This window comes from Myxine glutinosa, chromosome 4 (genome assembly GCF_964187855.1).
Source record: "Myxine glutinosa chromosome 4, kmMyxGlut1.1, whole genome shotgun sequence".
In the NCBI taxonomy this organism is placed as follows: Eukaryota; Metazoa; Chordata; class Myxini; order Myxiniformes; family Myxinidae; genus Myxine; species Myxine glutinosa.
Window position 1 is genome coordinate 56,498,469 of NC_136264.1, and position 25,000 is coordinate 56,523,468.

Consider the following 25,000-nt stretch of genomic DNA (forward strand, 5'->3'; position numbering starts at 1 on the left):
TGATGGAGCCAAAAAGCAAGAAAACCAAGAAAGAAACTGATTTCACACTTTGCATTCAGTGCCAGGATCCCCAAGGTGCACTAGTGACTGAGCCAGCACTGGGCTCATATGCAAAGTTTCTCCAGTTCATCCAGGAGAGGGCACGATATGGTGATGCCGACTTCAAACAGATCAGCGAACGATTAAGCTGTTTCACTGCCACTGACTTGAGGAACAATAAAGCAAAGTGGCACCGGGCATGTTATGGATCTACATGCAACACTGCTCACCTGGAGCGTGCTAGAGTTCGCCACCAGAAAGCCTGCGAACATGGCGACACCCAGCATCTTCATAAGAGGTGTGGACGTCCTTCTTCTGCACCTGCCGCTGCAAGTACCTCAGGTTCTACGCAAGACGAGACTCTTCGCTTCACACGTTCATCATCAACTCCATTCAACAGAGACCTTTGTTTCTTCTGTCAAGAGGTCACTAAGGAAAGTGTACATGTTGTATGCACGTTCAACGCAGGTAAACAGCTGAAGAAAGCTGTTGAAGAAGGCAGCAACCACAAGTGGAAAGTTCAGCTGAGTGCTGCCATCAGTGCACATGATGCTCATGCGATCGACGTCAAGTATCATCTCCCATGCTGGGTGCAGAATGTCCAACGTGCTCCCAAGAGTGGGACATCAAGTGATGACAAAGAACACATACTGCAAGAAACTAATGTTATCAAAATAGCCGCAGACATTGAGTTTGTCAGCCTTGTTCGCTCTCTACTCCAAGCTGGGCAGACAGACAAACAGCAGCTGTCCAAGCAGACAAAAGCAAGCTCATGGGCATCCTAGAAGATCTACCCAAGAAGTCAACTGGCACTGGTCAGCAGCCAGACGACGACAATCCTGAACATACTCCACCCCCTCCCAAGAAGGTGACTGTCATAGACGGCATGGCATTAGTGCAAGCAATGGGTAAGCCACAATGGGTCAAAACATGTGCCCAGTGGGCTGGCCATTTCAATGCAACACTGGACTGCAAGACCAACGGGTATGATGAAGTCCACCTCGTGTTTGACCGATATGATCTGCCAAATTCACTGAAAGAGGCCACACGGGAGAGGCGCCAAGGTGGCAAGCCGCCCACTGCTTACCACGTTCAAGACAGCACCCCGATTGGGAAACTGACAGCAAAACAGTTCCTGTCGCACACCAACACCAAAGATGAGCTAACTGTCTATCTGGCAAAGAAAGCTCTGTGTCACTTTGAGGGGACTACCAAGGTCTTCATCGTCACTTCAAGGCAGGATGTCTTCTCCAACTGCATGGATGTACAGCATCTCCGTAGCTCCCAGGAGGAGGCTGATACGAGGATCTTTCTTCACAGTCTAGATGCCGTCCGAAGAGGTGCAACACAGCTGTACATTCAGTCACCTGATACTGATGTATTCATCCTAGCACTCCACCGGTACCATGAACTATGCAAAGACACATACTTCATCACGGGTGTGGGGAACAAGAAGAGGCAAATCTCACTGGAACCAATAGTACATGAACTTGGTGTCAGGAAGGCTGCAGCCCTACCAGGATTCCATGCATTCACGGGAGCAGACCAGACTGGTCGGTTTGCCGGCAAGGGAAAGCTCACATGTTGGCAAGCCCTCAATAGGTGCTCTGTTGAGGTGGTATCTGCGTTTCATGACCTTGGGGCCTCTGAGGAGCTGAGAGCTGACACAGAAAGTGACATTGAGGCATTTGTATGCCAGCTGTATGAGCCTCGTACTACAGTTGTGGATGTGGGCAAGCTGAGGTGGAGACTGTTTACCAAGAAACAGCTAGAGGCACAGAAGCTGCCACCAACACGGGGAGCTTTACATGAAGCCATTGCTCGTGCACATTTCCAGGCCATGGTGTGGCATCAGGCTGATGTACCGGACCCCCAGCTTCCACAACCAACAGAACATGGATGGAGAGCAGAAGGAGATCAGCTGGTGCCCATCACAACCAAGGACCCTCCAGCCCCAGCTGCCATCACACATCTAATCAAATGTAACTGCAAGAAGACCCAATGCATGTCTCACTGCTCATGCAGGTCTCAGCATCTCAACTGTTCTGAGATGTGTATGTGTGGGGCAGATGAAGAGGTGTGTGGTAACACGGGTCAGGAGCGCCCCATGGGAATCGATAACACTGATGATGAGGAGGATGGAGATCCTTCAATGTAACAATGAACACTGCCAACTAAAAATATTGCACAAAGACATTATAAGTGTACATTTGAACACTAAAGTCCAGCCTTTATGTGATTTAGAAGTGAAAATGATGGAAAAAAATATATATATGTGTTGGCATAAGTGCGTGAAAATCCAAGATGGCTGCCATAAGAACCCTTTTGATCATATGTAGGTGTATAAATGTGTGTTTATTGGATTAAGTATCCGCAAATATGTACATTTGGACACCAAAATTAACACTCTAGGTCATTTAGAAGCCAAGATAATGACAATTTCGGTTTTCAACAAACGCCATTTTGATAATCCAAAATGGCCGCTATAAAGAACTTGAAAAAAATGGAGACATATTTTTTCTACAACTTCTATCATCCCTAAAGACAACCCAACCAGTGTCCACAAATTAACATTTGAATTCAACGGGAAAACATTGGCCCCCCCACTATTCCAAATGTGTTGCACTTTCTGCTATTGTCTTTTCCGTGAAAGCAATAACCCTAACGATAAAGCTACAGCAACAACGCCCATCGGTACAACTGCAGCAGACATCGCTTCCACACCGCGGTCAGCCTGCAGGGGGCAGGGAAGACAAAATGTAAAAAACATTCGCACCATGAAGTGACAGAATCCACACTTTGGTTTCAACCTTTGGTTTCAACTTTGAAATAAATGTTAGCTCTTTCACGAGCCTCGATTCAGTATACAAAACAAAAAAAAAAAAAAAAAACCTACTCGCACATACCTGTTTTAAAACATCGGGGCAATACCCCTGGCGCTCACCTGGTATAATAAACAGTAGACTGCACCGACTAAGGGTATTGGTTCACGAGTTATCAGGTGACCACTATATTCGTCATGTGTGTGCGTCTGTCTGTGTGTGTGTCTGTGTGTGTCTCTCTGTGTGTGTCTGTCTGCCCGCAGCATAACTACCCGATGATATCATCCGATCTTGATGAAACTTGGGTGGGAGGTTGATATCATGATCTAGTTGTGTCCTGCCTGGAGTGGGCGTATTGCGCCCATTGTGGGCGGAGCCACGCCCGAAAAAGATGTCTTTTTAGGGGGTAATCGAGTTCAAGCTACATCTTGTCCGAGGGGTTTGGTGGAATCTGACAGGGGTTTCGGTATTTGGTTAGGCCAATGTCATGCGTCCAGCCCCACAGAACTCGATTTTTCTTTTTTTTCCATTTTTTCATTTCATTTTTCACCGAATTTTCGGTATTGTGTTGCTAACTAACCTCATAACTGATTATACATTATTTTCTATCTCATTTCAAGGTGAGTAACCGTTTTGACATTTCCGGTGCTGGCCTGTCCGGGTCTGTTTCGGTTATAGTCCGTCCTTAGTCATTGAATACCGCTCGCTCGTGAACCATCGCCGTCTCCTGACTTGTTTTAAACCAATTTCAATGGTTGCTAGGAGACAGGGCAGCATTTAAAATCATACTAACATAATCATAAGGCTTTAAACAAACAAAGAAAAATATATATCTATTTGGGGGGGGGGTAACCCTCTCCTCCCCCAACCCCATATACCTCCTAAGCCCCCAATATTTCGAATGCTCTGAACAAACATTGGTACATCATGGGTGATTAAAGTTATGTGTCTATTTTGGGGGGCAACACCAAACCCCCCTGCCCCCCCCCCCACCCTTGACGGACGGACGGACAATGCGCCATCGCATAAGCTCCCCTGAACTTTGTTCCAGGTGAGCTAAAAACCTTGCAACCGATTCATTGTCACGAGGATAGGTTATGACAGAGTTAGGGAACAAATAGTCCAGTCAAAGTAGTGGCTTGACCCACCACTAATTGCAACAGAATGTTTTTCACTCCTATGCATTTCAGGAATGTCCCCTAAACACCATACTAAAAGTATACCAAAATATATTTGGCAGAAAGGCGTCAAATTTGCATAATATGCAAATTAGCTGCCGCCATGAGGAAAAAATCAATTTTCCACAGTAATTCTGTGTCTAAGTATCCAATCATGAGAAATTAAGTAGGTAGACCCTTATTTCCAAGGTTGATGATTATGAAAATTTCATTTCTGGATCAATTATATGCACACAATTCAATGAAGTATACAAATTAGATGCCACCGTTATTCAAAAAAAAAATTCTGCCAGAACTCTCTATCTCTTGAAACAATCTTGACAAGTGAAATGTGTAATACCCATATTTTCAAGATAAGGGAATATGATAAGTCCATTTCTGGATGAATTACCAGTTCTTGGATGTCACTCGTCATCGAGCTCCAGTCTTGATGAGTTAGCACAACTCAAACCTTTACACTCTCCACACATCCATGAGCAGTCAAGGCCATGCTTCTTGCATGTACATTTAGTGGTGCTGCACCCCGCCTTGCGGTTACATCTGAAGATCTCAGTAAGTTTGCACTGGGAGTAACTGACCCTCGCTGATCTTCCATCCCCATTCATCTGGTTTCAATTGTCCAACATTTCCTTTCCACCCCTGAATTTGGAAGTACACTCTCAGATTGTGAAACATTGTAAACATTGGTGGCAAGTTCTGGGCCTCAACATATTTGGTACTTTTTGCAACCTTCTCACAGAAACGCTTGTATCGTAGGCATCAATACTGTTGCGGATCCCGTGTTTGTCGACGTACTAAGGAGAGTTTATTACCCCGCTCCCCCTCAAAATCCAGGTCCACTGAGGCCGCCGACCACGACTAAGCTCGCGATTGACGGATTGTTAAGCAATTCCGATCGCCAACCTCCCAGCCACGCGCCGAAGAGTTTGCTGGTCAAATAATCCCAAATACCTTCAAGACACGCGGCCGAAGAAACCGGGGATCGAACCCTCGTTTCCCACACTTTATTGTGTGCCGAGCGGATTGGCGCAGTGTGGAAAGTGGCGTAACCTGACGTGATTTACGGACCTGATTCAAGCGAAATTCGGTCTCGGATGATGCTAGGCCAATGGAGAAAAAAGGTACCCGAACAGGTTTGAAAGTAACAAAATGTACAGCCTTTTATTTAGAAGGCACAGTGAAAAAGACGAATGTGCAACCGTACCAATTCCTTACCTATAATAAACCCTACAGGCGCCTTCACACACTCACACACACAGGGGAATGACACACTGGTTATTCTCGTACTGATGTACGTGCTGGGATTGACTCGATGGTGGCCACTTGGTCTGGTGTGCGCAATGTGCAGCTCGATCCTCGATCCAGATGTGCAGCCTAGATGAGGTAAGGTACGAAGGACAAACCGCCGCCTCGAAGTCAGCACGGACGAACTTCAGCACAGGTTGGACAAGCTGCAACGCAGGCAGGGCTATATTCAGCGCAGGTGGAATGACCAGCTTCGAGATGAGTCGCGGGAGGGGCCAACGCTTGCAGGTCCACCAGATCAGAGCGAGAGATCGGCGAAGAGCGATGGGGGTCGGGCGTTGACGCAAAAAGCAAGAGCCATGTCGCCGGTGAAGCAAAATCAAGAGGCTGGAAATGCGATGGGTGGGGGTTTTATCAGACCCGAAAAGCTTCCAGAATGTTGCACAGCCTCCCATTTGCTGAGGTTAGTCACGTGCTGGCCTTCAATCCCTCCTCCCCCAATGAAGGTTTCAGTCCTCCTTCCCTCTTTCATTTGGGGAGGTTTCACAACCCATTGGTCGCTTGCTGGTGACGTGCCCCCGACCCCTCATTTGTCACGTGGGCCTGTTCTTTTGGCCACGCCTTCCTGCACATTAAAATGTCCTCCCTTAACCACACGAAGGTTTGAAATCCTGCCTACTCTCAACGCATATTGCTCTGGATTATTACACAATGGGAAGGGGCTAATCTTTACATTCAATAAGAAATAACTAACTACTGCAGGCTACATGTTGTCGTGCAATTAACAAAAGGGGGTTTGCCTTTATGGCAAAATCACAAAAATACTTTCATCTTGATTTCCATTGTACATGCACACAAGGGCCTTCTCCACTGCTGCAACTATATCATCCTTTGGTGCATGTCCCTCCTGGGTGAACAGGTCGGCATGTTTCATGAATTGGACGTTGTTTTGTATGTGCTTCAGGGAAACAGCTTTGCCAATGCCATACGCACTGGATGTTGTGTCGCAGCCAAGCCGGGCATGTACAAATAGCATTCTGTCATAGATATTCATTCCCAAGGTCGTCTTGGTATTTTTGATATTCCATACTCGACATTTCTTTGCGTTAAGTTTTGGCTCAGGCTTGAAAAATATGTCCCTGCCTTGCATGTCGGCATGGTCGCAAAGAAGAATCAGTCGGTCTGTGTCGTCACCAACAAGAACTGTATATATTGTCTTTGCAGAATCCACTGCAGTCTGGACAATCAGCACATCAGCATCCCCATTGGCATGAATAGTCAGACATCCTGCCTTCTCTCGGGAGTCACTTAGGATGTACATGAAGCGTTGTTTGTTGATTGTGTTTGCGAGGAACTCGTTCTTCTTCAGCTTCAGGACTGTTTGACCAGTGAAAGTGACATTTGGTCCGATGCAACTTCCTACCAGTCTCCGATGTGTGGCATCCTTGATCGTGGGACCGTCCTCGTAGCCGTCGAAGACAATTGTTGCCTTCCCATACCTGCTTATCACATAAGTAATATATGTGTGACATATACTTTCGAAAGTTTGCCCAGATGACCATGGCAGATGTTGCATGAGGGCACCTCCATTAAACACATCGTGGACATCACCAGTTGGATCTGACTGGTCATGTTTAACAAGTTCCCAAATTGCATCACCAAGCGCTGGTTTATTTGGCTTCCCAGGAAGACCTGAGGAGTCGAAGAGTGCTGGAGGATAACTACAGTCTGCAGAGCTCATACTTGAACAAAGATGCTGGATCTTCTTGTGTTTCACTCGTGGCAATTACGCTGAGTCGTTGGAAAAACAACTGTGGATCAACTTGCACTGAGTCTCCATCAATGACAACAGCTGTCTTTGACCCAAGTGTGACTGCTTGTTTTTTGCGTTGGAATGAATAGTCATACACACTCTTCCCAACCATGGATTCTGGTATAGATTGCCGCACATAAAGGGCGTTATCAACATTCGCTGTGTCATGTGCAGTAACGCCACTCAAAATACCATGTAGAGATGGTTCACTGTTGAAAGGGTTCCATTTATTGAAGGCTCCAAGCAGTTCATATATGTCTTTTACATCACATTGTTGTCTTGATTTGGAATTGTCCTTGTGCTGTTCACTGGTATCATAGGTCACACCTGTGAGCTCCTGCATGGCACAATTCACTTCAGCACAGGCTGGCATTGCCAGTAACCATATCAATCTCTGTATCTCGGCCATTCCTTTGCCTCTAGTTAAGCCACCACTGGTCTTCATACTCCTCATGGGCGCTTGTTCTATCACAAGGTCGGTTGTTAGGCCAGCCCAATAACGTTCACTTCTTCTAACGACATGAAGTCCATTCATGAAACTCCTATGCACTTCTGGGTGATTCTTGTCAAGTTGTTTCCTCATTTGAAGGTACAAGTACGCACACTTGGTGTACAGATTGTGCCCTGCTGCTGCAAAGTACAGAAGCATATCATGTACGGCCTGAAGGTGCAGCATACAATTACCCATACGCTCTGCTTTTTTGAATTTCCTTAAGATCTCTACCATATCCATATATTGCAGCCATGGGCGGGCTGTTCGTAGATCATTCACAGAGTTCTTTTCTTCCTTCAGCTTCTCAGACATGCGCCTGAGAGCTTCTGAGGAGGACACCTCATCAGCAACACCTGGATCTACCATTAAGCGATCAAATAGTTCACCAGTTCAAACAAGTCTTTGTTTTGTTCTTGATCATTCTCCTCCTCCTCCTGGATGATGTCATCTTCCACAACCGGTTCCATCTGTTCATGTATCATGTCTGACTCTTCAGAATGATTCTCTGCTGTTCCCTCCACTTGGTCAATATCGGAATATGCTGGCAGGGGGCGGTTGTGTGCATTCGCTACCAGCATCGCATTGAGGGCAGAATCCACCAAGAGGTGTCCTTGTACAGCGCTTGAGATTGCCTTTCCGCTAAGCACATGCTTTACAGCATTTCCGGCATAAACGACTTCAAAGACTTCTTGTAGACCGCTTCCAGCCATAAGATGTCCGATAGCGCCTAAAAAGCTCATTTCCATGTGAAGGCCTCCGAGTCTCAAGACAATCGATTTTAAGTCACTGTCACTGGGCTCTGATTCTATTATCATCAAGGCTTTCCACCACAGTGGTTGGTCAAATGTAATCACTGGAGTGATGTTGTATCCCTTGGATTGTTCACACACATAACTAAGTGTTGAGAAGATACACGACATATCGCGAGGATCCATGTCGATCATCGGCAAGGATTGCACAGTTGATTTACCAGGAAACTGACCGTGATGAACTCCTTGCATCATTCCAGACCATGCTGGCCTTCATGGACGAAGCATAAGTGACACTTCCCAGAGAAGGTCAATATTGTATGTGGGATCATTAACTTCCATCGCTCGTAGTTCTTTGCAAGTCAATTGATTCTTTCCCGTGTGCTGAGGTAATTTCCGGAAGAAGCTAATTTTCGTATTTAATATAAATGTATGCATATAATTCTTCCAAAATGTTTTACTCGTATGTATGCACTAACCCTGAAAATATGAGCCTCCTGGCCACCGCTAAACTCTTGTTATAGTAGAATATGCTCTTGTCAATGTTCATCAGTCACACCACAAATCCTTATTAGATACGGTACTCTGCAACAGAATCGAAAACATGCACAGAGTTAAACAGCAGTTTCATATAATGAGGATAGCTAATTGCATTTTTGCATAATTGTATGCATATAATTAATCCAAAAATGTGCTAATCATATCCAATGACCATGAAAATATGGGTATACACATTTCACTTGTCAAGATTGGGTCAAGAGAATTCTGGCAGAAATGTTTTTTTGAATAACGGTGGCATCTAGTTTGCATACTTCATTGAATTGTATGCATATAATTGATCCAGAAATGAACTTTTCATAATTGTCCCCCGTGGCACTGCTGAGCGAAAGGGGGACAATGGTTTTCCCCTCCGTCTGTGTGTGCGTCCGTCCGTCCGTCCGTGCGTGCGTGTGTGCGTGCGTGCATGCGTGCGTATGTGCGTGCATGCGTGCGTAAGCGAAGGACCGAATTCTAATTTTGTGTGTGGGTGCAACCTTCGTCAAAATCCAAGATGGCCGCCGCCTTGTATGTCTGACGCCATGTATGTCTGAACCTTGTGAGCGGAATATCTTGAAAAATAAGCGAAATACCAACTTCTAATTTGGTGAGTGGGTGTATCTAGGCATAAAGAAGAATGCTATTGAAAATTCGTTCGCCACGTCAAAATCCAAGATGGCCGCCACCATATATATGTCTGAAACTTGTGAGTGAAATATCTTGAAAAATAAACGAACTACTAACTTCTAATCTGGTGTGTGGGTGTATCTAGGCATAAGGGAGAACACTATTGAAAATTGGGTTGCCACGTCAAAATCCAAGATGGCCGCCTTACGTCTTCCACTTTGTCAACTCACATCACTTCACCGACAGGGGACCGAGGCGTAACGCTTGTCAACCCTGAAAATATGGGTCTACCTACTTAATTTCTCATGATTGGATACCTAGATACAGAATTACTGTGGAAAATCGCTTTTTTTCCTCATGGCAACAGCTAATTTGCATATTTCGCACATTTGAAGCATTTCTCCCAAATATATTTTGGTATACTTTTAGTATGGTGTTTAGGAGACATTCCTGAAATGCATAGCAGTAAAAAACGTTCTGTTGCAATTAGTGGTGGGTTAAGCCATATAATTTGTTAGATTGACTGGACTAAAAACCGAGTTAGGGATGACCTTGTTCAGGGAAGGTTTTAAGTGTGTTTGACTGTCCAGAAGCGCAGTGGGAATGTATAATGACTTGACATCGTGGAGTAGGTTTGACATCATGGAGCATGCTTGACATCATGGAGCAGGTTTGACACCATGGAGCAGGTTTGACATCGTGGAGCAGGTTTGACATTGTGGAGCAGGCTTGATATTGTGGAGCAGGCTTCATATCGTGGAGCAGGTTTGACATCATGGAGCAGGTTTGACATCGTGGAGTAGGTTTGATATCGTGGAGTAGGCTTGACATCATGGAGCAGGTTTGAGATCGTGGAGTAGGTTTGACATCGTGGAGCAGGCTTGATATCGTGGAGCAGGCTTGATATTGTGGAGCAGGTTTGACATCGTGGAGCAGGCTTGATATCATGGAGGAGGTTTGATATCGAGGAGCAGGTTTGACATCGTGGAGCAGGTTTGACATCGTGGAGCAGGTTTGACATCGTGGATCATGTTTGACATCGTGGAGCAGGCTTGTTATCGTGGAGCAGGTTTGACATCATGGAGCAGGTTTGATATCGTGGAGCAGGTTTGACATCGTGGAGTCGGCTTGATATCGTGGAGGAGGTTTGACATCGTGGAGCAGGTTTGACATCGTGGAGTAGGCTTCAAAGGCCAATTGTAAAGGCCAAAGGCCTAATAATATTGTGAAAGGATTGCGCAATACAGAAGGGACACTCAAAGTGCATCTTGATGAACTGTCAGGTCGGCTGGGGGACGAGAATAGCTCCTTTTTCTTAATTACTGACAATTTCATTTTCATTCTTCTGTTAAAAGACCTTCCTTATCTACCTTCTTCCCCCCTTTCAAGGCCTCCACATAATTTCATGGGGCAGAACTTTGTGTGTGCCTTGAAAAGGAAATAGAAGAGAGTGAGAAAGAAGAGGCGGTGAACTGGTGTGCGAAGAGGAGGGCGACTGGCAGGCAAAGAGGCATGGCCGGCGAGAGTGAAAAGTCGGGAATCAAAAGGCTAGGTGAGTGCCCAATTTTTCGGCGAATAACTCACCTGGTAAGGTTCATGTAGGAGGGACCCGTGTGGAGTTGGTGAGGAAGTAGGCATGGGCGGACTGGCCATAGGGCATTTGGGCAATGCCCGGTGGGCTGGGACCGCTGGGTAAAAAATGGGCCGCTCGGCTGGATAAAAAAACTGCTGAAAAAAAAAATTGTCACGGAAAACTTCTGCCTCCACCCCCGGGGATTCCCCGCTAAATATCAAAAGTTCAAAAGGTCGCCCCTGACTCCTCATTATAATTACTAGCAACGGTACCCGCCCAGTAACACGCACCAGAGAAAACAAATCCTTTGCGCAACGGGCTCTCCAATATTCGATGTGTTCACGGTTTGAATTACGTAACGTAACGTTTGTGACGATGTTTGTGACTTTTGTGTTCACAGTAGTGTTTGATGTGACGGTGTGAACGTAATTTCGTAATGTTTTTCGTTTTTATTTTCGTAATCGTTTAATGAACGTTTAAGGAGCGTAAGAATAATGTTTAATGATCATTAGATGAATGAATGAATGAATGAATGTTATGAATAATGCCATGCCGTCGTGTTGGCAGCAGTGACAATATCAAAATGTTTACCAAGAACTTCAAAGAGAGAAAAGGAACTTTTATCAGCAATGTCGTCTACCCTGAAGTTCCAAGCTGAAGAAGAGGTTCCGTACAAAATCATTCCATTTTTTTTCCTAAAGAAAAGCGTACAGTTGATATCACTAATCACGATTTGAAACACGATGGAATAATATTTACCGATATGAACAGTGATGTGGTTTTTTAAATTTAAATTCTAAAAACACTTTAGATTTTGATGATTTGCGTGATATTTAACGGATGTTAAAATAAATCGCGCCTCCTAATTGAATCCCCGCCCCTAGGGCGGGTACCGTTGCTCGTCATATATAAGGGCGACACAACAATTTTTACCGCTTTGCTTTGAAGAACGGGAATGAAGGGGGAGGAGCGTGTTAATATGTCTGGTTGAAGGCTGTGAGGTGAGGGGGTTTTAAGCCAGATTTTAGTCTTACAGCCGCCATATTGGTGCTCACTGTCACTGCGATGCGAAGCGAAAGACACCTCAGAGCTGTTACATTCACAATCGCTATGTCGTATGTACTCCGATACGTGTTTCCTTCATTGTAAAAACTACCAAATCAACAGTAAAAAGGATTTTGAGCCGATAGGCCAAGTAAGTTTAGATAGGTCTACTTACTACTGATCCAGTATTGATAACAATGTTGCGAACTGGCTTACGATGCTAAAAAAAAAAAAAATTCAGCATCTGCATCTGTAACCAACAATGGATAAAGCAAACCAGAAGAGAAGAAAAGGAGGTGCTGAGAAGGAGTGTGATCGAAAGAAAAAAAACTGTCAGATAGTGCTTCAAAGTGCAGAAACCTTTTGGATCTGTTCAAGAGTACTAATACTGGGCCTGGTGAAGTCAGTGAACACGGGGATAAGGATACTGAATCGGTAGCTGGACCATCAGCAGCTGAATTGGTAGATGATCAATTGGCAGCTGAATCAGTAGATGACCAATTGGCAGCTGAATCGGCAGAATTTGTGCAAATTGGTGAACACGAACAGGTGCGGTGATCTGAGAGAGATGTACCTGCTGCAGCTGTTGCACTTGCAGAGGAGGGATACCCTTCGATTAACTACTTTAAGAAACCATGTAGAGATGAAGATTGTTTGCTGTTTTGGAATTACCACCCTAATCAAAAAACTGACAACCGAGTGGTCAAGAGGTGTTTCATGCGAAAAGATGGTACAAACAGAGATGGTGGTTGTCATACAACAAGGACAATCATTCTCTTCACTGTTCAATGTGCTTGGCATTTTCCAGCACCTCAGACTGGTCCACGTTCATCGAGGGAATGACTGACTGGCGACATGTACATACACGTGTTGAAGAACATGAACGCTCTTCTTTTCATTTGAGATGCTCTACAGCATACCTGGTAGATCGACAACAGTCCAGCGTTTCTCACCTGCTCGCACGTAGCCATCATGATGAGGTTAGAAAGAGACGACAAGTGATGGAAAGAGTTGTGGATGTGGTCAAACTCATTGGTAAGAGGGGACTGAGCTACAAAGGAAGTAATGAAGAAGCAGCATACACACTTGACAATGAGGAGATAGACCATGGTACATTTCTGGAAGTTGTAAAACTACTTCGGAAGTATTAATTCCTGCACAGCCGATCATCTCTTTCACGTTGTCCAGAACAGCAAGAAGCAACATGAGAAGGCAAAGAGTTCACGAGGTCGAGGCTCCTTGGTAACTTTGCTGTCTAAAACTACAGTGAATTATGTTATCACAGTTATCCAGGATAAGATAAGTCAGTGGATTTCTGAAGAAGTAACAGACATGTTTTTTTTTTTTTTTTTTTTTTTTTTTGTATACAAGATCGAGGCTCGTGAAAGAGCGAACATTAATCACACAGAAAGACAAACAGACACACAAAACAAATAACATCGGGAGCGGTAGACAAGATGGGGAGAGAGGGGGAAGGACACAAACACAACATTTGAGAGCAGGGACCGAGAAACATGGAGACATCGAGAGAACTGTGGGAGGGAGAGGGCTTTGGGGGGAAGGCATGGGAAGGGGGGGGGGGGGGGGTGGGAGAGGTATAAAACGTATGGACACTGCCAAGACTTCCAGGAAAGAAGTTGGAATTTCAAACAAGGTGGATCTGGGGTGAATTAGTGGGGGTAGAAAAGATCAAGGTTTTGGATGGGGGAAGATAAGAGATGGTGGTGAACAGCTGTTTTGAAGACCTGGAGGGAGGAGTGTGATTGAAGTGAGTATGGGAGTTTGTTCCAGAGGCGGGAGAAAAGAGGAAAGAAAGAGTGAAGGTGAGCAGAGAGCCGAGATTTCGGCAGTTTAACCATCAGAGGGTGGCTGGCAGATCTTGTGCGACCTGTAGGAATATTTGGGGGACAGAGCACAGAGAGAGCTGGGGGAGCAAGGCCGGAGAGGAGTCGGTAGAAGACAGAAAGACCACCTACCTGCCTGCGGTGAGTGAGTGAAAGGCCCTCAGAGATAGCTTCATCCCGGGAGATTCCAATGATTCTGAAAGCTTTGGATTCAACAGCGTGAAGCCGATCCAGGTGTGAGGCAGGAGCACCAGCCCATAGGGGAGAACAGTATTCCATTGAGCTGCGGATGAAAGCCTTGTATGTGGTGAGGAGCTCAGGTGTGCCTAGGAAGGACTTCGCACGACGGAGGATGCCCAGTCGGCGACTTGCTTTGGAGGCCAGCTTGGAAATGTGGTTTTCCCAAGAAAGATCATGGCAGATGGTGAGACCCAAAAGCTTGAGTGACAGAACTTCTTGGAGAGGATTGTTGAGAAAGTAGATGGGAGGGTTGTCCAGTCGATCTTTTCGGAGAGACATAGTAAGAGTGTGAGATTTGTCAGGATTGAAAGACATGTTCCACATGTTTGACCAGTCTGTGATTTTGTCCAGGTCTTCAGAGAGTGAGGAGGCTGCAGACTGCCGATCTGAGGGAAGAGGAATGGAGCGGCAGAGAGTGGAGTCATCAGCAAAGAGATACAGAGGATTTTCCAGAGAGTCGGAGAGATCATTGATAAAGACCAGAAAAAGCACAGGGCCCAGCACACTGCCTTGGGGAACTCCAGCCTGAACGGGAAGGGGAGATGAGAGAAATCCATTCAGGGCCACACGTTGACTACGACCAGAGAGGAAGTCCGCAAGCCATGCATGGAGATTTCCATGGATACCATAGGAGGAGAGTTTGGTGAGCAGAGCTGGGTGCCAGACCGTATCGAAGGCACGTGATATGTCAAGGGAGACAGCTCTGATTTCCTGTTTGGCATTGAGGACCTCCATCCATTGTTGAGACAGCAGAAGCAGCATGTCCAGAGTAGAGTGACCTGGTCTGAAACCAAATTGATGATCAGAGATCAAGCCATTGGAGAAGAGGAAAGATTTCATATCCGAAGCAATGATGGATTCCATGACTTTGCTGATAATTGGGAGCAGGCTGATTGGTCTGTAGTTGCAAGGATCTGTTTTTGCACCTTTTTTGTGTAAAGCGGTAATGTTTGCTGATTTCCAGGATGCTGGCAGATGACCTTGAGCAAAAGATAGGGTGAAAAGAACAGAGAGAGGGTGAGATAGAGCGGCAGAGCAGGATTTTAGGACCCGTGGGCTGATGCCATCTGGTCCAGTTGCAGAATCAGAGTCGAGGTTTGACAAAAACTCCTCCACCTTGTCAGGAGAGAAGGTCACAGAGTCCAGGAGCAGTTTGGTTCGACTGGGAAAGGTGGGAACAGAGAGAGATGGGTTTGGGACTAAGGATTTTGAGGCAAACACAGAGTTGAGGCATTCGGCTTTGTCACGTGCGATGTCAACTGTGTGGCCATTTGAGGTAAGGGAGGGGATGGAGGGGGAACAAACACCAGAAACGGATTTGACCAGACGCCACCAGGATTTGGAGGAAGGAGACAGGTTTGAGAGTTCATTCTTGAGTGAGGAGAGATAGTGCTTCCTGGCACTCCTGAGGGTAGACACACACTTGTTCCGAGCTTGGTGGAAGGAACTGAGATTTCCTTCAGTTGGATTACCCTTCCAAGAGGCAAAGGCAAGTTGTTTCAGGGCAACTGCCTCACCACAAGATTCAGTGTACCATGGACGGGAGGAAGGGTAAGACAACTGAAGGCGAGATGGGATAAATCTGTGCATGAGAGAGATCAGTTTGCTTTGGAAGAATTCCCAGGAAGAATTGATGTCAGAGGCAGTGGAGATGGGAGACCAATCCAGACGATTGATGGCTGCTTGAAGACCGTCCCAGTCGGCCTGAGTGAAATGCCAGACTCGTCGACGCTGAGGAGGCTCTCTGAGAATGGCCAGAGAGATGTCCACTTTGACAAGCACATGATCAGAAGAACCGATTGGAGCAGAAGAAGAGCAGCAGACATTAGCAGGGAAGTTAGTCATAACCAAGTCTAGAAGAGAAGATACTCCATTGGCTGAGATCCGGGTCGGGAAATTGACAGATTGTGTCAATCCCAGTGAGTCACAGAAGTCCTTTGCTGAGGTGCCATGACTGGTGAGAGAGGAACCCACACCCAACCAGGTGGCATGATGACAATTGAAGTCACCACATATGAGGAAGAGAGAGTTGGGATGAGTGGATAGAAGTTGGTCCATGTTGTCAGACAGTGAAATGTAGATGGAGTCATCACTGTTTGGGGGACGGTACAGAACACATATGAACAAAAGGTGGGAGCGGAGAGGAAGCCGTAGCCAGAGGTACTCCTGGGGGTGAGGAGGAGAGAGGGCAGTGCAAGGAGAGTGAGGAAGAGAGTTTTTGATAAAGATAGCCACCCCACCACCAGGCCGAGGCTCAGGTCTATCATACCGGAGGAGGGAGTAACCAGGAAGAGATATTAAGGAATCAGAGACATCTTGAAGGAGGAAAGTCTCTGTTAAGCAGATCAAGTCTGGATTGTCAGAAGCAACCTGTATGGAGAGATCAGTCAGGTTTGAGCGAAGGCCCCGGATGTTTGAGGTCCATACCGTTAATGAAGAGAGAGGGGGAGCATCGGGTACAGGACAGGGGAGGGGAGGAGTAGGGGAAGATGAAGGATGAGAGGGGGAGGTAGGGAGAGCAGTTGTTAGTGTGTCAGCGATTGCAGAAGAGTTCCAAGAAAGGGAAGGATGAGGAGGATGAAAGGTTTGAAGGTGAAGGGATGAGGCACAGTGAGGGGTTGTTTGAGGGGGGCAGAGGAAAGAAGAAGGTTGGGGGGGGTGGAGGTATGAGATAGAAGGGAGACGAAGTGGGGAGGAGGCAGCTTTGAGGAGGAGGGGAGAGGAGGGAGAATTGGAGAGGAATGGTATGGGGGGAGATTTGAATGGGAGGGGTTGGGGGGGAGTTTTGAAGGGGAGGAGTGAGGGGGGAGTTTAGGAGGGGAAGGGCAAGGGGGGAGTTCAGGAGTGGAAGGGCAAGGGGGGAGTTCAGGAGTGGAGGGGTAGGGGGGGAGTTTAAGAGTGGCAGGGCAAGGGGGGAGTTTAGGAGTGTAGGTGCAAGGGGAGGGATTTGGATGGGAGGGGCAAGAGGGGAGTTTAGAAAGTGGATGATTAATGAAAGACGAACATTGAAAACAAATTGGGTTTGTTGTGATTTTCAAGTTAGCAATCCGGTTCAGAATGATGGAGGAGGGATGGAATGAATGTGAATTTAGACCATGTAGTGAGGGAGACGTATAAGATATTGAATTTCTTTTTTTTGAGGTGGAATGAGTTGGAGAGAAAATTGAGAAAAGCCTTTTAAATAGGAAGAAAAACAGCGTGTTGTAAAATACCACTGAGTAAAACACTGAAGGGGAAAGGTTATACATATTTAAATAATATTTAAACAGAACCGTGAACAATCTTATGTGCACAAAAATACCAACGGGGGGAGAGCCGAGAGGGACCACCACGAGTCACGTGAAGGGCAAACGGTGGATGGCAAGGAGTTAATGGGGGCGGGGCGAACAGCACACCTGGACAGAAAATACAGGATGAGTCAACAGTACACGTGGAGAAAGGAAAATAAATGTTTTTGGTTTTTTTTTTGTTTGTTTGGTTTTTGGGGGTGGGGGGGGGGGGGGGAGGTGGGGATTTAGAACGTTAGACAGAGTATTATGTTCGGGGTAGAAGGGAAAAAAACTAAGAGCAAAGCAAAACACGATTAAGATAACAAACACCGACGGGGGTACAACTACAAGGCCGCACACGAGGAGCAGAACACGATTAAATAATTACAAGTTACAGGAAATTCAAACCAAAAGTAACTATAATCAAAACAATAACGCATGGACGATAAAATAACGAGTTGAAATTTGACAATCTATCTGGGGAAATGGGGGAGAAACACGTGGTCGAAGAACGAACGAACGAACGAATAAGAATGAATAAACGAATGAGAACAGAGAAGGAAATGTTTTTTTTTTGGATTTTTTTGAGTTGTGATTTACACAAGGAAGAGGGCTATGGGGTGAAAAGATTGGGAAAACAGAGAACGAAAGTTATTGGATCACAAAAACACGGACCGCTGAGAGAAAAACAAAGCCTCAAGGTTGTACAGTGTTCACTGTACAACTACAAGGCCTCAAAACACGACCCGAATTAACACGATTATCAATACAGGTATGAAAGATTTGCACCGAAAATCTTCGTCGGGAGACAATATATACACCATAAAATAAATAGTTATAACGAAAATACAAATGGGAACAATTACTTAACTTCGATTTCGATGGATAGCATGGAGAGCTGAGAATAAACGAACCCTCGCCAGCAAGACCGGAAACGGAAGTTAAATTTGCTATTTGCTGTGGAAATTGATACCACTCAAGACATCTCAACACAAGACCAGTGCTCTGTTGTTCTTCGATATGTTGATAGCACTGGCACTATCCAAGAAAGATTAGTGAGTGTGGTGAAATGTGAGGAATCTACTGGTGAAGCTTTTGTGCAACTTGTTTCTGAAGTCTTGTTAGGACTGAATCTTGGCCTCAAGAAGTGTGTTGGAAACTCAACTGATGGTCCAGCAAACATGCAGGGGCGCTACAAAGGTTCCAGTACTCTGCTATCAAAGGAAGCTCCAATGCAGATCCATATTTGGTGCCACACACATGTGTTAAATCTCGTTGTGACCGAAGCTACAAGTGTTGTGGTCACTAGCGCATCACTGTTCTCACTAATGAATGACATTGCAGTGTTCTTTCGGGAATCTTATCAGCGAATGAACATCTGGAGTCGACACTCCACTACTGTGAAACAAATGGGAACTATCGGAGAAACTAGATGGTGGTCAATGGATGCCGCCTTGAAGAAGGTTTTTGGTTCATTCAACAACCCAACTGGAGCGCTTTTCATGGAAGTTATCACCACTCTTAATGCCATACTAGTTGCTGACCAGATCCAAGCAGCTGTTAAGGCCAAGGTGCAGGGATACATTGCCAGTCTCCTGCAGTTTGAAACAATTCTGACTGCACAAGTATATCTGCAAGTATTCTCCCGCACTACAGCGCTCTCCAAGTACCTACAAACTGTGCAATTGGATCTGCTGACTGTGCACCGGATGGTGGATGAATTGCTAGAGAATATGCAGATGCTACGGGATGACTTCCAAGCTTGTCATGATGCAGCTGCAAAGTTTGTTCAATGGGCTCATGACCAGCTGGATGAAATGGATGTAAATCTTGTTATGGAAGAGTCCCTTCCTATAAAACGGCAAAGACGGCACAAACGCATTGATGACGAACTGTTCATAGATGAGGCTACATCAGCTTCTGACCCAGTAAAGAAGTATCGCATTGAAGTGAACAACCGAATAGTGGACACTATTGTGAGCAGCATTGAGCAGCAGTTTGACAGATCAGCAACATCAACATTGTATGCTGATCTCTCACTTCTCCACCCAAGGAACTTTGATCAAGTGCCATCGGGAGCTATGGAAGAGCTGCATAAACATTTGCTGAGATTTGATGATGGTGTCACTGCGGAACAACTATGAAAAGAACTGCGAAGCCTTGGAGAACAAGGGTCAACACTGAAACTATCAGTAGCAGATGCTTATACAGTGTAGGAGAACAGTGAGTCTGAACAGGACAGGAAGACTCTGCCAAGTACATGTAAGTCATGTAAAGCCTGTCCTCTCTGCTGCTACAAGGTGCTCCTCAAGTTGAACCTCTTCACTGATGCCTACAAGAGCATTGGGCTTGCCTACAAGCTGCTGCTAACGCTGCCTGTGTCACAAGTGGCATGTGAACGGTCTTTCTCTGCTTTGAAGATAATCAAAAGCCGTCTGCGAAGTACAATGACACAAGAACATCTTGAGGCGTTCATGTTGACGTCTGTGGAAAAAGGGATCCTGGCCAAACTTGAAACTAAGGATGTCATTGATGGTGTGGCTGCCAGAAGCAGCGAACTGCGCAGGCACCTACTCTCTTAGACATGACATGTGCTTGTGTTACTGAAAATAAATGTAATTTTTAGTGGATTTTATTTGTTTTTGTTTTTTTCAAGCATTTCGTCTATTTTCTCAGATAAGCACCATATAAATGAATAATGGGCCGACCTAGGTGAAGGATGCCCGGGCCGGTTTTAAGACCCAGTCCGCTACTGGAAGTAGGCCTATGAGGGCCTGGTACATATGCATCAGATCTCAAAAATGGAAGAGCGCAGAAGCGTGTCGTGCTCGGCGAGTATTGATGGCCAAACCTGAAGAAAGGTGCGTTTCATTATGTTGTAAGATTTGGAAGGGTAGCGCTGATCGATTGGTTCATGGAGTGTGAGGAAGCGACCCAAGGGGGAGAGAGGTAGGTGGTGAGGCACCATCTTTGGGAACTGCGGCTGAGATAAGACCACTGAGAGTCATCTAAAACAGGCTAGAATTCTTCCCCCCATCATTCTCTTTCCATTACTCTTTTACCCCCCTTTTATTTGATACCACTGCAAAAATTATTTTGTTATTTTGCTTCACCTTCCCCTCCCCTTGGGATTAAAGAGATATCTGTTGGGGTGTTTGATTGTTGCGTGTCTTGCCCCTGCACCTGTCTGTACTGATTTCATGACTTATTTCTTTATTTCCACATGTCAATCGAATTTTTCTGTTGTTTTTTTTGTGCATGGCTTGGTAGAAAAACCTGCAGTTTCGTTTATCCTGAGTAAGGGATGTGCATTCATTTTTGAACTTGCATTGCATTGCTGGACTAGCACACATTTGCATACTGTGTATCGGTGAGTTGGGGGGGTGGGGGGGGGCGGGAGGTGCAAAGTTGCGTTAGCACTCAGATAATCCCGCTCGGTCATATCTGGCTGCTTAAACGGCGCAACTCACCAACAGGGGACCCACCAACAGGAAACGTATTGACCTCCTAAGTACGTCAATTAGGATCTCCGGAGCAATAGGCTATGCCGCGAGCCCTCTACCCAAGGGCTAGGTCGTAACACCCTACGTTTGAATCCAGCAGAAAATGAAGTTGTTCAATTGCCGGAATGTGTTGTTGTGACACATCCTTACCTGTTGAGAAACGGGCTCCCCATAGCGCAATAGGGTCACAAAGTGTTCACAGTTGTTTGAGAGGATTCTGAAGGGGAAGTCCTGACCAACTCGGGAGAGGGCTCTCTCCACAATCACTTTTGCTGGCAATGGTTCATAATGATGATCGTATTTATTGTTGATGCGATAGCGATGAACACCAACAACAATCTTCAATTTTTCTTTCTTCACAGTTGGGGTCCCACTAAACACAGATCCTGAACTAGCAGAAGAAGATGCCAGGCCTACACCTGTTGGGAGAGATTAAGAGAAGAATCAATGTTGTCAATGTGTCTTCGACTTGAGTGATCAAAGCAATGGTCTAAAACAGTACACGCTCTGGACTTCTGGCCCAAAATATTCCTAAAACAATAAGTCGGCGTCAGTGGTATTGTGCCAAATTTTGAAGTGTCGGACCTTTGCAAAAAAAACGACATTATCACCAGATCTCCGATCACATCAAGTTTTAACTTGATACTAACCATTTGAGATCCCCTAAGATGAGTGATAAATGAAATACTGTAGCGGCTACCGCTGGGTTTTCACAATCGCCTTGCACCTATCAAGGACGCGGAGCGATCACCATGCCGGGCTCGTCCAGGACGCCCGGGCAGGCTCGTCCTCAACTTGCCAGGCCGCAGCCAGGACGCTGGGCCACGCCCCCTCTCGCCTTTCCTGGGCAAACGCTCCGGGATAATATGTATATATATTGCTGCCCGATAAACGGGCTTTTCAGAGTGCCCGAGTGTTTGGTTTGATTAAAGCAACTCAGATGAATTCCAGCTTTTTGTCGCGTCCATTCTTCCGATCGACGTGGGAGCCCCAGCTCCTTCATTGGTGACCTACCGACATGGACACGGCAGTCACCCTTAAACTGCCTACCTTCTGGGAGGCTCATGCGGCGGTTTGGTTCGCACAGGCGGATTCCCTGTTCGCCCTGCGAGGCATCACGGCCGACGACACCCGCTTCCACCATGTGGTAGCAGCGCTCGGTTCGGCCACCGCGGCCCACGCCCTGAGCCTCCTCGAGAGCCCGCCAGCCGCTGACAAATACGGCGCGATTAAGAAGCTTCTCCTCGACGCTTTCGCCCTCCCATCGGCGGAACGCGCACGGCGCCTGCTCGACCTGCCCGAGCTCGGCGACACGCGCCCTTCCGAGCGAATGGACTACATGCTTTCACTGCTCGGCGAGCACTCTCCAGCATTCCTGTTCCGGGAGCTGTTCCTCCGTCAGCTGCCTAACCCGGTACGCCTCGCCCTGGCAAGCACGACGATCACAGATCCCCGGGCCCTTGCCAGAGAAGCCGACAAGATCTCCGCCGCAGGTCAGCGCATCGCAGCGGCGACATGGGACCCACCGCCGTCTGACGCAACACCCATGGCACCCGAGCACCCGGCACGGTCGACGACCGAACTGCCGACGCAATTGGCGGCCGCTACACCGAGCCGACCACCTCCAGCACGACGACCGGGGCCTCCACCTGACCAAGCGTGGTGTTACTATCATGCCAGGTTCGGACAGAAGGCCCGGACATGCCGACCCCCGTGCACCTTCGGCAGGCCGGGAAACGGCCGGGCCGGCGTTCATTACCAGCCATGAGCGCCGGCCACACGGGCAACTTACTGTTCATCACGGATAAAGCGTCCGGACGGCGCTTCCTGTGCGACACCGGCGCCCAACTGAGCGTCATACCCGCCTCTGACCAGGACAGGCAGTCCGCGGTTTGCGGCCCCTCCTTGGTTGCGGCCAACGGATCGACCATCCGCACCTTCGGCCCGCGCAACGTCACCCTCTGCTTCGGCGGCCAACGCTTTGCTTGGACGTTTGTAACCGCAAACGTGCCCATGGCTCTGCTAGGCACCAACTTCCTCTGCGCACACGGACTGCTGGTGGACGTCCAACGGCGTCGTTTAATCAACGCCGAAACCTTCAGCTCCCTGGTATGCACATTGAGCAGCTCTGCGCCGACCGAGCTGGCATGCGCCGTCCCGGCGGCGAACGAGTTTGCTCGCCTGCTCACGGAGTTCCCGGCCCTCACGCGGCCGACGTTTTCGGCCGTCGCAGTATGGCATGGGATCGAGCACCACATACCAACCACGGGCCCGCCGGTCTACGCCAGGGCCTGCCGCCTCGACCCAGCCAAGCTCGCCGTGGCGAAGGCCGAATTCGACGCGTTGGAGCACCTCGGCATCGTGCGGCGCTCCGATAGCGCGTGGGCCTCGCCACTGCACATCGTGCCAAAGCTGGGGGGTGGATGGCGCCCGTGTGGCGACTACCGCCGTCTCAATGACGCTACCACCCCCGACAGGTACCCGATCCCGCATATCCAAGACTTCTCCGCCCGTCTGGCGGGACGGATCATTTTTTCGAAAATTGATCTCATACGAGGATATCACCAGGTACCTGTCAGGGCGGCCGACGTCCCTAAAACGGCAGTCATCACGCCGTTTGGCTTATTCGAATTCTTGCGGATGCCGTTTGGTCTCAAGAACGCGGCTCAGGCGTTCCAGCGCTTGATGGACGGCGTGCTGCGTGACCTGCCGTTCCTTTTCGTTTACCTGGACGACATCCTCGTCGCCAGCACGTCCCGGGCCGAGCACCTCCTCCACCTCCGAACACTGTTCGGGCGCCTCAGCGAGCACGGCCTCATCGTCAACCCGGCCAAATGCCACTTCGGCACGACGGCCGTTGATTTTTTGGGCCACCACATCACCAAGAACGGGGCCGTGCCGCTGCCAACCAAGGTCGAGGCCATCACCACGTTCCCGCGTCCCCGCACCATAAAGGCCCTGCAGGAATTCCTGGGAATGGTGAATTTTTATCACCGTTTCGTGCCCCGCGCTGCTCAAGTCATGCGGCCCCTTTACGAAGCCCTCCGGGGCAAGCCGGCCAAGCACAACATCGCCTGGTCCGCAGCAATGGATGCGGCCTTCCAAAGCTCAAAGTGGGCCCTCGCCGACCCAACACTGCTCGCTCACCCGGTGCTCAACGCTCCCATCGCCCTCACCACGGATGCCTCCGACTACGCGGTGGGCGCCGTACATGAGCAATGGGTGAACGGGGTTTGGCAGCCACTCGCTTTTTTCAGCCGGCAGCTCCGGCCGAACGAGCTCAAATACAGCACGTTTGACCGGGAGCTCCTCGGTCTACACATGGCCGTCCGCCATTTCCGCCACCTCCTGGAGGGCCGACCTTTCACGGCGTTCGTCGACCACAAGCCGTTGGTTTACGCCATGGCCAAGGTCACGGAGCCGTGGTCGGCCCGCCAACAGCGCCACCTCTCCGCCGTGTCGGAGTTTACCATGGACATCTGGCACGTCGCCGGCAAAAACAACGCCGTGGCCAACTGTCTTTCCCGGGCCAGCGCGAACGCGGTCCACCTGGGCGTGGACTTTGCGCTTATGGCGGCGGACCAAACCACCGACACCACGGTGCAAGCCCTCCGGGCGGCGGACACGGGCCTCCGCCTGGCCGACATCCCCTTCGCGGACACTGTCCTGCTCTGCGACGTCTCCCAAGGCCAGCCTCGCCCCATCGTGCCCGTCACCTGGCAACGCCGCATCTTCGCCTCCCTCCACGGCCTTTCCCACCCGGGCCGGGAAGCTTCCCAGAAGCTGGTGTCGGCGCGATTCGTCTGGCACGGCCTTCGTCGGGACGTCCGCGATTGGACCAGCACCTGCACGGCCTGCCAACGGGCCAAGGTCCACCGACACACCCAGGCCCCGCTGGCACCTTTCACCGTGCCCGAACGACGTTTCGACCACGTCAACGTGGATCTGGTGGGCCCCCTCCCCCCGTCACGGGGGTTCACACACCTGCTCACCATGGTGGACAGGACCACCAGGTGGCCGGAGG

The 25,000-nt window shown here is 48.1% G+C and overlaps 1 protein-coding gene across 1 annotated transcript in view; it reads right to left on the bottom strand.

Annotated features, from left to right (window-relative positions):
• The window catches only part of LOC144891716 (phospholipase A and acyltransferase 1-like), a 27,508-nt gene that overhangs the window by 546 nt on the left and 1,962 nt on the right, over positions 1-25,000 (bottom strand). The window contains exons 3-4 of the mRNA XM_078775731.1: positions 21,127-21,395; positions 2,649-2,773 (exon numbers count right to left, since the gene is read on the bottom strand). Coding sequence (XP_078631857.1) covers positions 2,672-2,773; positions 21,127-21,395 — 371 coding nt within the window. The 3' untranslated portion in view covers positions 2,649-2,671. The remainder of the gene's footprint in view (positions 1-2,648; positions 2,774-21,126; positions 21,396-25,000) is intronic.